At 53.2% G+C, this 14118-nt stretch overlaps 1 protein-coding gene across 1 annotated transcript; it reads left to right on the top strand.

The window, feature by feature from the left end:
• Window positions 1-11265: 11265 nt before the first annotated feature.
• On the top strand, window positions 11266-11571 carry LOC142595249 (feather keratin Cos1-1/Cos1-3/Cos2-1-like). The gene has a single exon (XM_075722984.1). It carries the CDS (start codon window positions 11266-11268, stop codon window positions 11569-11571), a length of 306 nt encoding a protein of 101 aa, XP_075579099.1.
• The last annotated feature ends 2547 nt before the right edge of the window (window positions 11572-14118 follow it).

Below are 14118 nucleotides of genomic sequence, written 5' to 3'. Positions count from 1 at the left end.
GCTGACATCCTTTTTCCCTCATCATACTATTAATAACCATCACCTCCAGCAGCACAGTTGGACTTCCTAACCTTACTGCACTAAATCTTGTAACAAGCAGAAGTACCTCAGGTCCTTCGCAGTCATGATACCATCTGCAATTGTCCTTGTAGAAGAGGAAGGGATGGCATTTCTTCTGACAGACGAGTAAGCCCTTTGGCCAAAGCACCGCCAGAGCGCTGCTACTGGCTCTTGCCATGACCTGTAGTTCGGCTGCGCAACCGAGGAGATTTGGAAGGGTAGGAAAAGGGCACAGGATCCATGCAGGTTTGACACTTCCAACTAAGGGCACTGTTGCCAGAGGTTGTTTTTTCTGATGGTGATTTAAATCGTGCTGTGGCTCCACTGTGTGGAAGGCAGGCACTGATCTGTCTCAACGTGTGCTGAGACTTCTGCCAGCACTGCTGCATTCCTGTCCTACAAATGCTGGGGCCTTATAGCATCATAGAATGCTTTGGGTTGGAAGGGACCTTTAGAGGTCATCTAGCCCAACCCCCCTGCTGTGAGCAGGGACAGCTTTAACCAGATCAGGTTGCTCAGAGCCCCGTGCAACCTGACCTGGAATATTTCTAGGGATGGGGCCTCCACTGCCTCTCTGGGCAACCCATTCCAGTGCTTCACCACCCTCACTGTAAAAAATTTCTTCCTTATATCCAGTCTAAAGTCTAGCCTCCTTTAGTTTGAAACCATTGCTCCTTGTGCTGTCACAACAGGCCTTGCTAAAAAGATTCTCCCCATCTTTCCTGTAGGCCCCCTTAAAGTACAGAAAGCCTGCAATAAGGTCTCCTCACAGCCTTCTCTTCTCCAGGATGAACAACCCCAACTCCCTCAGCCTGGCCTCGTACAAGAGGTGCTCCAGCCCTCGGATCATTTTGGTGTCCCTCTTCTGGATCTGCTCCAACAGGTCCATGTCCTTCTTGTGCTAAGGGCTCCAGAGCTGGACGCAGGGCTCCAGGTGAGATCTCAGCAGAGCAGAGCAGAGGGGCAGAATCCCCTCCCTTGACCTGCTGGCCACGCTGCTTTTGATGCAGCCCAGGATACGGTTGGCTTTCTGGGCTGCAAACACACATTGTCGGTTCATGTCCAGATTTTCATCCACCAGGACCCCCAAGGCCTTCTCTACAGGGCTGCTCTCAATCCCTTCATCCCCCAGCCTGTATTGATATTGGGGGTTGCCCCATCCCAGGTGCAGGACTTTGCACTTGGCCTTGTTGAACCTCATGAGGTTCACACAGGCCCACCTCTCCAGCTTGTCCAGGTCCCTTTGGATGACATCTTGTCCTTCTGGCATGTCAACTGCACCACTCAGCTTGGTGTCATCTGCAAACTTGCTGAGGGTGCACTCAATCCCACAGTCTATGTCATTGAGGAAGATATTAAACAGCACTGGTCCCAGCGCAGACCCCTGAGGGACTCCACGTGTCACCGGTCTCTGTGTGGACATCGAGCCGTTGACCACTACCCTCTGGATATGACCATCCAGCCAATTCCTTACCCACCAAACAGTCCACCCATCAAATCCTTATCTCCACAGTTTAGAGGGAAGGATGTTGCGGGGGACTGTCTCAAAGGCTTTACAGAAGTCCACATAGATGACATCTGTTGCTTTTCCCTTGGCCACTGATGCAGTCAGTCCTTCATAGAAAGACACTAGGTTGAGTCAGGCAGGACTTGCCCTTGGTGAAGCCATGCTGGCTGTCTCGAATCACCTCCCTGTCCTCCCCGTGCTTTAGCATAGCTTCTAGGAAGATGTGTTCCATGATCTGCCCAGGCACAGAGGTGAGGCTGACAGGTGGGTAGTTCCCAGGGGCCTCCTTTCTTCCCTTGTTAAAAATGGGCACAACGTTTCCCTTCTTCCAGTCACCAGGGACTTCACCTGACTGCCATGACTTTTCAAATATCATGGAGAGTGGCTTGGCAACTACATCAGCCAATTCCCTCAGGACTTGGAGGTCCCATATACCTGTGTACATTCAGGTTCCTCAGGAGGTCTCAAACCTGATATTCCCTTACAGTGGGAGGGGCTTTACCCCCCTGGTCCCCATCTTGCGGTCTATCGGCTCGGGAGGGGTGAGGAGAGAGGTTGCCAGTGAAGACTGAGGGAAAGAAATTGTTGAGTGCCTCAGCCTTCTCCTCACATATTGTTACCAGGTCGGCATTTGGGGGGGGTATACTTCCTTTAACCTTCCTTATAACAATAATACTCTTGTATTATTATGTGCAGAAACTGTTTTGTATGTGAGAACTTTGGCTGCAGGATAAACTCAGTCTGCTCATGGTGACAGAGGAGGCTGCAGGCAGCTCCCTCTCGCTACAGGCAATTACACCACGTGCACCTGCATGCAAAACACAAGAAGAAAAAATGCCAGCATATCAATTAGAACTGGGGAAAAGCAAAAAGAATGCATGAACTTTCACAGGATGGCCAAACCACTTTTTCAGCTGCTCTGTAAATTAGTGTTGCTTCTGCATTTCTCTGCCTTTTGAAGAGAGGGTATTTGCCTTACAGTGAGTCTAGAGCCAGGCTCACTGCTACATCACTTCTGATGTCCGAGACTCAGCATCTGTAGCCTGAGGGGAGTCTGGCTTGTCCCAGACACAGCCTTCTGCAGCCACCTGAGTGTGTTACTGTAGCAGGGCTCCCTTTGCAAGAGCAAGGGCTGGTCCCTGGAGATCACACAGGTCAGGTGGGAGCTTCTAACACTGGAGGATTTTTATTCTTCTCCTAGGAATGTGGGAATTCTTTGTGGGGCTGTGGCGATGGGCATGTTCTCTAGTTTTTATATTATCGTTCACACACAAATGTGAGACGTGGAGAGGCTCAATGTGTGGAAAGGCCATGACAGCTTCAACTCTGCTGCGGTTTCTCTCTGCCTCACAGTGAGAAAAAGACCTGACTGAACCACTGTGAGACCCTTGAGCTCACTCAAGCTGATGGGGCTGGCCAGGGACTGATTTGTTGCCTTGACTGTAGGGTCTGAAGGACTTGCCTGGAGCTGTCTAGAGGGGCTGAGAGCTGGTGTTGGGCATCCTGGTTCTCAGTGGTGTGCGTGCATGGTTGTGCTCATGTACATGTTCTTCTGGCTGTGCTCATGTGTGCATTCGCATGTACATGTGTGTGCCTCTGGTAAAACTCATGGCAACTGTGGCTGTGCACAAATGTTCTCTATGTGTGAGCAATTGTGTCCGCGATTGTGTGTCACAAATGCAGGTTTGTGACTCCTGCTGATTATGTGAATTTATTGTGAATGAGTGACTTAACACAGTTTGATTTAGTAGCAGTTTAGATTTTACTGTAACAAATCGCAGGATTTTGTTGTAATATTTTAATAGCACTCAGTTATCAGTGATTAATAAAGGGATTAGACAAAATTGATCAAAACAGTGACTTAGTTACAGATTGGAAGATGGCAAGGTTCACTCTATTACTACATGGAAATGCATCAAGGAAAATTAAATTACAGTGAGTTGGAATGATTCACAAAGAGATTGTGTATGCAGGGGATAAGGAGGACCCTCCTGCAGAGTCATGAGGTTCAGAATAGACCCCCTTGCTTTCTAAACTCCTTCTCAGAGAGGAGTCTAGGTGCGGCTGGGTCCAATCTTAGTCTCAGACTTGGTCAATGGTTTATAGGAATAAGGATAATGCAGCAGTGTAAGACTCACTTTAAAATCAAATTATACATCTACAGACTACTTAAACTGATTCACGCATGCATACACACAGACAAAAACGGGTAGATGTGGCACTTTGGGACATGGTTTAGTCTAGTCTACCCTTGATTGGCTTAGAGTAGACTTGGTGGTGTAGGTTGATGGTTGGACTGGATAATCTTGAAGGTCTTTTCCAACCTAAACGATTCTATGATTCTATGTATACTTATATAAAAAGATCTGGTATACCAGTTTAAAGATGCCCCTCGAGTTCAGTGAAATGCTCAGGTCTAATGTCTTGGCGTTTCTCAACGGGCGAGGGTTGAGCCTCAAGGAGTGAAGGGTTTCAGCCCAGGCTCCACTGTCAGTCAGCAATGGACCTCCGATTGTAGCAAACTGAGTCTGCTAGCTGTGAGAGGAGTCCTGCTCAGGGGGAGATGCTGGTGCAGCCCGCTGCAGTCCAGGAGAGCTCAAAGGGCCTCACTTAGGACTGCTGTTTTATAAAATCGTGAGATGATTTGCTTTAGTCACTGTGAATCTCCATCCAAGCCATGCTCTCAGTCGGTAATTACTGCTCTGTTTCAAAGCTGTCAGGGGGTAACTGATTGTTCTCACTCCCCTGTTCTCACTCCCCACTTCAACCACGTAAAGCTTTCTGATAAGGACAAGGCCACTCTCCGCTTCAACCATGTAGCAGTTTCTGGTACAATTACAGGGCACCTAACCGACCAGCTCACTACACAAGGCCGCGGTCTGGCAGGAATCCCTGAGGTTGCAAAGCGGTTGAAGAGAGAAAAAAAAAAAGGGGGGGGGGGGGGGATGCACCACCAGAGTGTGCATGTGATTTAGCACACACATGTGCCTTCATGCAGGAGAGGCAGCTGAGGAGAGTCACCGAGGCGAAGGGCTTGGGAGCAGACGCTCGTACCGGGGCACCCTTGCTAAGGCGGCAAAAAAACGCAGGGCAAGAGCGGGCAGCCCAGCCCCCAGCCTTGAGCGGGATAGGGCGAGCTGCTGACGTGCAGCAGCTCTGACGCAGCGTGGGCGGGGCCAGGAGTGAGGGCGGCCAAACCCCCACACCTATAAAAGCAGCCCCCAGGGAGCGCGGCGAACAGGACGGGCAAACAGGGCGTGGCGTGTCAGAAGGGCGTGGCGCGTCAGTTTGCGCGGCAGTTCGCGAGAGCAGGGCGGGTGGGGAGGGCCAAGTGACCCCCCTCCTAGTTCCAAAGGGAAACTCAGGCAGTGGTCACCATCCGCCCAGGAGAACACCTGGCAGCCATGGTCACCACCCGCCCAAAAGCCTCTGCCAGAAGGAATGCGGGGACCCAGACGGAGCTCCCGCACAGACATGCAGCCGTCCAGGTCGCCGGCTGCGGGGAGTGCCTGAGCCTGTTACTTGTACAGCAGGGAAGTGGAGACGGCAAATGTCTTGGCTGTGAGCAGGGAGATGATCTGCTCAGCCTGGTGGCAGAGCTAAAGGAGGAGGTGGAAAGGCTGAGGAGTATCAGGGAGTGTGAGAGGGAGATAGACTGGTGGAGCCTCACCCTCCCGTCCCTGGGGCCAAGGCAGCAGGCGGAGGCCCCACAAGGAGCGCAGGATCCCCTGCCCTCTTGCTGGCAAGCAGAAGGAGGGGACCTAAGAGACGGGGGGGAATGGAAACAGGTTCCTGCCTGGGGTGGCATGAGAATCCCCTCCCGGCCTCCCTCCCCTTCCCAGCTGCCCCTACACAACAGATACAGGGCTCTGGAAGTTGAGGGCCAGGCAAGCGGGGAGGGAGGTGAAGGCGAAGGTCCAGCCAGGGAGTTGCCGAGGGCCAGTCAGTCAACCCCACGGATTACAACTGCCCCTGTTAAGAAAAAAAGGAGGGTAATTGTGGTGGGTGATTCCCTCCTGCGGGGAACTGAGGGCCCGATCTGCCGCCCGGACCCATCCCACAGGGAAGTCTGCTGCCTCCCTGGGGCCCGGGTTAGGGATGTTACTAGGAAACTCCCCGACCTCGTGAGGCCCTCCCATTATTACTCGTTGCTGGTTGTACAGGTGGGCAGTGATGAGATTGCATATAGAAGTCCTAAGGCAATGAAGAGGGACTTCAGGGCACTGGGGCGATTGGTCGCAGGATCGGGAGCGCAGGTAGTGTTTTCCTCTATCCCGTCAGTGGCAGCTAAGAGTGCTGAAAGCAACGGGAAAACTCACCTGATGAACAGGTGGCTCAGAGGATATTGCCGCCAGTGGAACTTTGGGTTTTTCGATCACGGGGAGGTTTACACGGCACCGGGCCTGCTGGCGGCTGATGGAGATCGGCTGTCTCCAAAGGGGAAAAGGATTCTCGCCCATGAGTTGGCGGGACTCACTGAGAGGGCTTTAAACTAGGTTTGAAGGGGGAAGGGGATATAAACAGGCTCGCTAGTGAGGAGCCCAGGGGCGGCATGGCAACGTTGGGGGCGAAATCGATAGCCCGGCTCAAGTGCATGTACACCAATGCACGTAGCATGGGCAACAAACAGGAGGAGCTGGAAGCCCTTGTGCAGCAGGATGGCTATGACATAGTTGCCATCACAGAAACGTGGTGGGATGACTCTCATGACTGGAGTGCTGCACTGGAGGGCTATAAGCTCTTCAGAAGGGATACGCAAGGAAGGAGAGGCAGTGGGGTGGCTCTGTGTGTTAGGGAGTGTTTTGACTGCATAGAGCTCGACAGTGGTGATGACAAGGTCGAGTGCTTATGGGTAAGGATGAGGGGAAAGGCCAGCAAGGCGGATGTCCTGTTGGGAGTCTGCTGTAGACCACCCAACAGGATGTAGAGCTAGGTGAAGTGTTCGATAAGCGGCTGGCAGAAGTGTCGCAATAGCTAGCCCTTGTTCTCGTGGGGGACTTCAACTTGCCGGACATCTGCTGGAAATACCATACAGCAGAGAGGCAGCAGTCTTGGAAGTTCCTAGAGCATGTGGGGGATAACTTTCTGACGCAGCTGGTAAGCGAGCCTACCAGGAGAGGTGCCTCACTTGACCTGCTGTTTATTTACAGAGAAGGGCTTGTGGGAAATGTCGAGGTCGGAGGCCGTCTCGGGCTTAGCGACCATGATATGATAGAGTTCTTGATTCTGGGTGATGCCAAGCGGAGGGGCAGCAAAAGTGTTACTATGGACTTCCGGAGGGCAGACTTTGGCCTGTTCAGGACGCTGGTTGGGAAAGTCCCTTGGGAGGCAGTCCTGAAAGGCAAAGGGGTCCAGGAAGGCTGGGCCTTCTTCAAGAAGGAAGTCTTAAGGGTGCAGGAGTGGGCTGTCCCCGTGTGCCGTAAGACCAACCGGCAGGAAAAATGACCGGCCTGGCTGAACAGGGAGCTTTTGTGGGGACTCAGGGAAAAAAGGAGAGCCTACCACCTTTGGAAGAAGGGGCGGGCAACTCAGGAGGAGTACAGGGATCTTGTTAGGTCCTGCAGGGAGGACATTAGAAAGGCAAAAGCCCAGCTAGAACTCAATCTGGCCAATGCTGTAAAAGATAATAAAAAATGCTTTTATAAGTACATCAGCAATAAAAGGAGAGCCAAGGAGGATCTCCATCCTTTGCTGGATGCGGGGGGGGGGAACATTGTCACCAAGGACAAGGAAAAGGCTGAGGTACTTAACGCCGCCTTTGCCTCTGTGTTTAACAGCCAGACCAGTCATCCCCAGGGTACTCAGGCCCCTGAGCTAGAGGATAGGGATGGGGACCAGAATGGAGCCCTCATAGTCCAGGAGGAAGCAGTTAATGACCTGCTACGCCACCTGGACGTTCACAAGTCTATGGGGCCAGATGGGATCCACCCAAGAGTACTGAGGGAGCTGGCGGAGGAGCTCGCCAAGCCACTTTCCATCATCTATCAGCAGTCCTGGTTAACAGGGGCGGTCCCTGATGACTGGAGGCTTGCCAGTGTGACGCCCATCTACAAAAAGGGCCGGAAGGAGGACCCAAAAAACTACAGGCCTGTCAGCCTGACCTCGGTGCCGGGAAAGATTATGGAGAGGTTCATCTTGAGTGAACTCAACAGGCAAGTGCAGGTCAGCCAGGGGATCAGGCCCAGCCAGCATGGGTTCATGAAAGGCAGGTCCCGCTTGACCAACCTGATCTCCTTTGATGACCTGGTGAGCCGCCTGGTAGATGAAGGAAAGGCTGTGGCTGTCATTTACCTGGACTTTAGCAAAGCTTTTGACACCGTCTCCCATAATATTCTCCTTGGCAAGCTGGAAGCTCATGCCTTGGAGGGGCGTAGTCTTTGCTGGGTAAAAAACTGGTTGGGTGGCCGAGCCCAGAGAGTAGTGGTGAATGGAGTTAAGTGCAGTTGGCAGCCAGTCACGAGCGGTGTTCCCCAGGGCTCTGTTTTGGGGCCAGCCTTGTTTCATATCTTTATCAATGATCTGGATGAGGGGATTGAGTGCACCCTCAGGAAGTTTGCAGGCAACACCAAACTGGGTGGGAGTGTCGATCTGCTGGAGGGTAGGATGGCCCAGCAGAGGGACCTGGACAGGCTGGACTGATGGGCTGAGGCCAACTGTATGAGGTTTAACAAGGCCAAGTGCTGGGTCCTGCACTTGGGTCAAAACAACCCCATGCAACGCTGCAGGCTTGGGGAAGAGTGGCTGGAAAGCTGCCTGGCCGAAAAGGACCTGGGGGTGTTGATCAACAGCCGGCTGAACATGAGCCAGCAGTGTGCCCAGGTGTCCAAGAAAACCAACAGCATCCTGGCTTGTGTCAGGAATAGTGTGGCCAGCAGGAGCAGGGAGGTGATTTTGTCCCTGTACTCGGCACTGGTGAGGCCGCACCTGGAATACTGTGTCCGGTTTTGGGCCCCTCAATACAAGAAAGACATTGAGGTGCGGGAGCATGTTCAGAGAAGGGCAACAAGGCTGGTGAAGGGTCTGGAGCACAGGCCTTCTGAGGAGCGGCTGACGGAACTGGGATTGTTTAGCCTAGAGAAGTGGAGTCTGAGGGGAGACCTTATCGCTCTCTACAGCTCCCTGAAAGGAGGTTGTAGTGAGGTGGGTGTTGGTCTCTTCTCCCATGTAGTTAGTGATAGGACGAGAGGAAATGGGCTTAAGCTGTGCCAGGGGAGGTTTAGGTTGGAAATTAGGAAAAATTTCTTAATGGAAAGGGTGGTCAGGCATTGGAACAGGCTGCCCAGAGAGGTGGTGGAGTCACCATCCCTGGAAGTGTTCAAACAACGGGTAGATGTGGCACTTTGGGACATGGTTTAGTCTAGTCTACCCTTGATTGGTTTAAGAGTAGACTTGGTAGTGTAGGTTACTGGTTGGACTGGATGATCTTAAAGTTCTTTTCCAACCTAAACGATTCTATGATTCTATGATACTGGAGAGGGAGTCAAAGGTCCTTCTAAAATCCAGGTGCACACGTCCCCTGCCCTTCCCCTTCTCCACAGCACCCATTACCTCATGAGAAAGCAATGAGGTTGGCCTTGGGCAACAGTAGAGCTGCAGCTCAAAAGAGACTCCATGGAGAGGGGAATCAGGCCTGGCTGAGCTCTCCCAGCAGAGCTCCCTGGCACTTGGCTCACTAAGGTCCCCAAGGGAACGGGGGAAGCCCTTAGCTCAGTGCCCCCAAGCTGGAGCTGAGCTCAGGCTGACAGATATTCAGGAGGGGAGATGCACTTAGAAAATTTGCCCAGTGTGCAGAGCCCATGTGAGAAAGAGGGTCTGTTCTGGACATGGCTGTGGGAGAGCAGCAGGCTTTGGGGGATGCAGTCTCAAACCCAATGTCCCGTCCCTTCCCTCCCAGGGGCAGTTGCTGGGCACTCAGACTGACATTCCAATGCAGGGCATGAAGGTGTTTGTGGGCTGAAGCCCAAAGCAGTCCTCAGGTCTTTGGCTTTGCCTGCGCAAGCCACAGGGTCTGTCCTTCCACTCACAGCACAGCGACATCAGGCTTCATGTTCCTTTCATTCTGTACCTGTTCAGGACAAGGTCTCAGCCCCTGCCTCACACAGCAGCACGTCGAAGGGCTGCACAAGGACATTTGGCATTGACATGGACATGAGAGGGGGCTGTGTCCCACACCAGGCACCGCTGACGCTGCATTGGAAGCAGATCCACTGAGGGATGGCCAGCACGAGGTGGGCAGGATTCCTCAGCCTTTCTCCCTGCCCATCCTTTTGAACTCTCTAGCCCTGTGGAAGGCAGCGGTGTCCTGGCTTGGAGAGGCAGGGAGGGGGCACTGCCAGTTCCGCTGAGACACTCCCAATACTGTTACCATTGAACTAAAGTCAGGATCCAAGCTGGAGTGAACCTGTTGTTGTTGTGTCCTGAAATTGGCAGAGGCGGAGCGTGACCTTTGGAGGGGCAGGAAGAGGAGGTCTCAGGAGGCAGGGGTTGCATTTCCGTGCCTCTTCCCTGGACAGATCTCCAGCAGGCTGCTGCCATCAGCACTCAGCTGCACTCAGGCTCCTTCTGACCCTGGGAACCTGCTGCTCTGTGGTGCTCATGGACAGGGCAGAGGAGAGTGTCCCTGCCATGAGCGGCACATTCCCTCCTGATGAGGGGCACACAAGGACACACACACATGGACAGTAGACACAAGTAAAGAACACACATAGGAACACAACGAACCATGGACTCTGCTAAGGTCCCCTGGGGAGTGGGCAGTGTGAGGCAGGATGAGGTCAAAACCTAGGAGCACAACGCACACACCTGGGGAGGCAACAACAAGTGAGCATTGGGGTGATGTGAGGAGGGAGGGAAAGATAAGGACATAGGACGTCCTCATGCATGGGAGCCCACGGTGTTCACCTGAGGACAGCTGGACCTTCTTCCTCAGAACACCACTGCAAACAGCCCCACCGCAGTGACCCAGGCTGACATCACTTGCCTGCCCTGGACTCATCCAGCACTTGAGCTGAGACTTCTGCCAGCACTGCTGCATTCCTGTCCTACAAATGCCGCGGCCTTTCATCGAAGTGCTCAGAAGAATTCTTTCCTGGGAAATGGGCATGGCACAAATCTGGAAATGAAAAGGCATCAGTGCAGGAAACCAAAGCACAGCCCATGTCATTAGCTGCGCTGGTTTGCATTCAAGATGAGCTTGTCCAAGAATTGCTACCTCTGCTGCGGGTGCCTCTGGTCCTGCGGCAATGAAGGGCAGGTATAAAAGGCAGCGCAAGTGCCTGCTCTCTCATCCACTTCTCTTGCCTCCTTCTGCTTGGCAACCAGGTGAGTCTGAAGCCCCTTCTCCTCCTCTTCCAAACTGAGATCTCTCCCTGATGGACCTCTCAGCTGATATTGGCTCTGTGCTTTGCTGCATTTCAGATCTTCTGGTCATGGGAGAGGGAAGTGGGGAGAAGGTCTGGTTAGAGAGAGGCTGGGATGTGGCTGTGGGGTCTTTTGGCTCATGAATTAGGAGAGAGTGTCCCTGGGCCAGGCTGCTCTTTGTAGGGTAATGGAGACCATGTGGCGCCTAGCGTATCCCTCTCACCACTGAATTGTGGCCTTGCCTCCTTTGTCACTGTGTAACCAGGCTGCTCATCACCCACCCTTGTGCTCTGCTTCCCCCCTGCCCTCTCTCCCAGGTGCATCTCCAGCCCAGAGACATGTCCTGCTACAGCCCGTGCCTGCCCTGCCGGCCCTGCGGCCCGACCCCGCTGGCCAACAGCTGCAACGAGCCCTGTGTCCGGCAGTGCCAGAACTCCACCGTCGTCATCGAGCCCTCTCCTGTGGTGGTGACCCTGCCCGGACCCATCCTCAGCTCCTTCCCGCAGAACACCGTTGTGGGCTCCTCCACCTCTGCTGCTGTTGGCAGCATCCTCAGCTCTGAGGGAGTGCCCATCTCCTCTGGGGGCTTTGGCCTCTCTGGCATTACCAGCCGCTACTGTGGCAGAAGGTGCCTCCCCTGTTAAAGATGCTGGGAATGCCCCAGGAACACACCTTGAGGAACTCAGAACATGGTAATACACAGGGGATCGGGATTTCGGAGGTGTTTTCAGTATAGCTGAATGGTTTTGCCTTGTTTCCCCTTTTCTTTGTTTGCTTTGTATCCCCTTGGCAGCAAGGTCCCACCAAAGCCAGCCTGGTGGGGACCATCTGGCTCCTCTCCCTTGTATGGCACAGGCAGACGGTCGTCATGCAAGAACTCTCCATGCACAAGGACTGCAGGCTCTAGGCTCCCTGCACTGCTGTCCTCCACTCAGAGTGACTTTGTTTCCCTCTTTAGCCTCATTAAAGTTCTGCTGCACTCAGGCCTGGCCTCCATCTGGTCCTTCCCTCTGTGGACACTCCCCAAGGTGCCAAAGGGGAAGGGTCTTGCTCTGGGGTGGAAGCAGGTGAGGGCACAAGGAGACCCTTCTCCTTTCACAGAGGAATGGGACGCATGGCACACCACACGCTGTGGTGGCTCCTCTTTTGGGCACCGTCCCTGGGAACTGAGGAAGTCATCCGTGGCTGCTCTGCTGCCAGTGACCATCAGGCCTTGCCTTGCTGTGTCTCTGCCCAAAAGTGGCCGGAGAGGCAGGAGGCGGTGAGGCATCAGCAGCCCCGTCAGCTCTTGAGGAAGGGCTTTGGTCTTGCTGTGTCTGGAGCTGTACTGGGGTAGCAGCGGGTGGGTGTGGGCTCCAGAAGGCCATTTGTTTTGCAGAAAAGCAAGAGTGGCAAAGCAAGAAACATAGAATCATAGAATCATAGAATCATAGAATCATGGAATCATTTAGGTTGGAAAAGACCTTTAAGATCATCCAGTCCAACCAGTAACCTATCATTACCACATCCACACTAAACCAATTAAGGGTAGACTAGACTAAACCATGTCCCAAAGTGCCACATCTACCCGTTGTTTGAACACTTCCAGGGATGGTGACTCCACCACCTCTCTGGGCAGCCTCTTCCAATGATTCACCACCCTTTGCGTGAAGAAATTTTTCCTAATATCCAATCCAAACCTCCCCTGGCGCAGCTTGAGCCCATTTCCTCTCATCCTATCACTACCTACTTGGGAGAAGAGACCAACAGCCACCTCACTACAACCTCCTTTCAGGGAGCTGTAGAGAGCGATAAGGTCTCCCCTCAGACTCCTCTTCTCTAAGCTAAACAACCCCAGTTCCCTCAGCCGCTCCTCAGAAGGCCTGTGCTCCAGACCCTTCACCAGCTCCGTTGCCCTTCTCTGAACACGCTCCAGCACCTCAATGTCTTTCTTGTATTGAGGGGCCCAAAACCGGACACAGTATTCCAGGTGCGGCCTCACCAGCGCCCAGTACAGGGGCACAATCACCTCCCTGCTCCTGCTGGCCACACTATTCCTGATACAAGCCAGGATGCTGTTGGCCTTCCTGGCCACCTGGGCACACTGCTGGCTCATGTTCAGCCGGCTGTTGACCAACACCCCCAGGTCCTTTTCGGCCAGGCCGCTTTCCAGCCACTTGGTGTCATCTGAAACCTTACTGAGGGTGCACTCAATGCCCTCATCCAGATCATCGATAAAGATATTAAACAAGGCTGGCCCCAAAACGGAGCCCTGGGGAACACCGCTCGTGACCGGCCACCAACTGGATTTAACTCCATTCACCACTACTCTCTGGGCTCGCCCACCCAGCCACTTTTTTACCCAGCAAAGACTACGCCCGACCAAGCCATGAGCTGCCAGCTTCCCAAGGAGAATGCTATGGGAACATATATGGAACACAACAGCCTTTGGGATTGCCCATACCTGCTACTCCAGCTTCCTCTCCCCTCCACCACCCAGTCCAGGGGTCATGGCCAGCACACATGGGCAGCAGGAGCAGGGAAAAGTCACCCATGCTGCTGAGTGCACCAAGGGTGGAAATTGGATCTAAGCATGTGGGAGCTGAGGGCAGTCAGCACAGAAACAGGGACAGTGAAATGGTGTATTTCTGAGGGAGAGCAAATTGCTCTGATACAGAGCGTGCAGGAGAATGTGAGATCAGCAAGCACGAGGGTACTGGGTGCACTTCCCAAGAGAGCTGCAGGGGGGCTCAGAGCTCTTGAGGGCTTCACTGGTCCTCCCGAAGAGTTTGTGCTCAGGAATTGGCTGCCATTCTCAGGGGAGAGGACTTTTTTCCATGTAAATCTCATCCCTTCTGGTGGGTGGAAATGTCTTGGCAGCTACTACAGTCTCATATCCTATTTTCAGCATGAAAATCCAGATGTCTTGACAAAAGTGTACAAGTGGAAGAATGCAAATCCCCACACTGATGTCCTTCACCAACAAGGAATTACAGCTCATGAAGCGTATCTCAGCACGACTGAAGGCCAAAAGCTTTATAAGGGCCTTTCATTTCCATGGCTGACATCCTTTTTCCCTCATCATACTATTAATAACCATCACCTCCAGCAGCACAGTTGGACTTCCTAACCTTACTGCACTAAATCTTGTAACAAGCAGAAGTACCTCAGGTCCTTCGCAGTCATGATACCATCTGCAATTGTCCTTGTAG

The sequence above is a fragment of the Pelecanus crispus genome, chromosome 18 (assembly GCF_030463565.1).
Source record: "Pelecanus crispus isolate bPelCri1 chromosome 18, bPelCri1.pri, whole genome shotgun sequence".
NCBI lineage: Eukaryota > Metazoa > Chordata > Aves > Pelecaniformes > Pelecanidae > Pelecanus > Pelecanus crispus.
The sequence above is the reverse complement of the archived record's forward strand: the minus strand, read 5'-3'. Positions and strand labels throughout refer to the sequence as shown.

Coding starts and splice junctions, on each gene's coding strand:
- LOC142595249 (XM_075722984.1), top strand. CDS start 11,266: ATGTCCTGCTACAGCCCGTGCCTGCCCTGCCGGCCCTGCGGCCCGACC.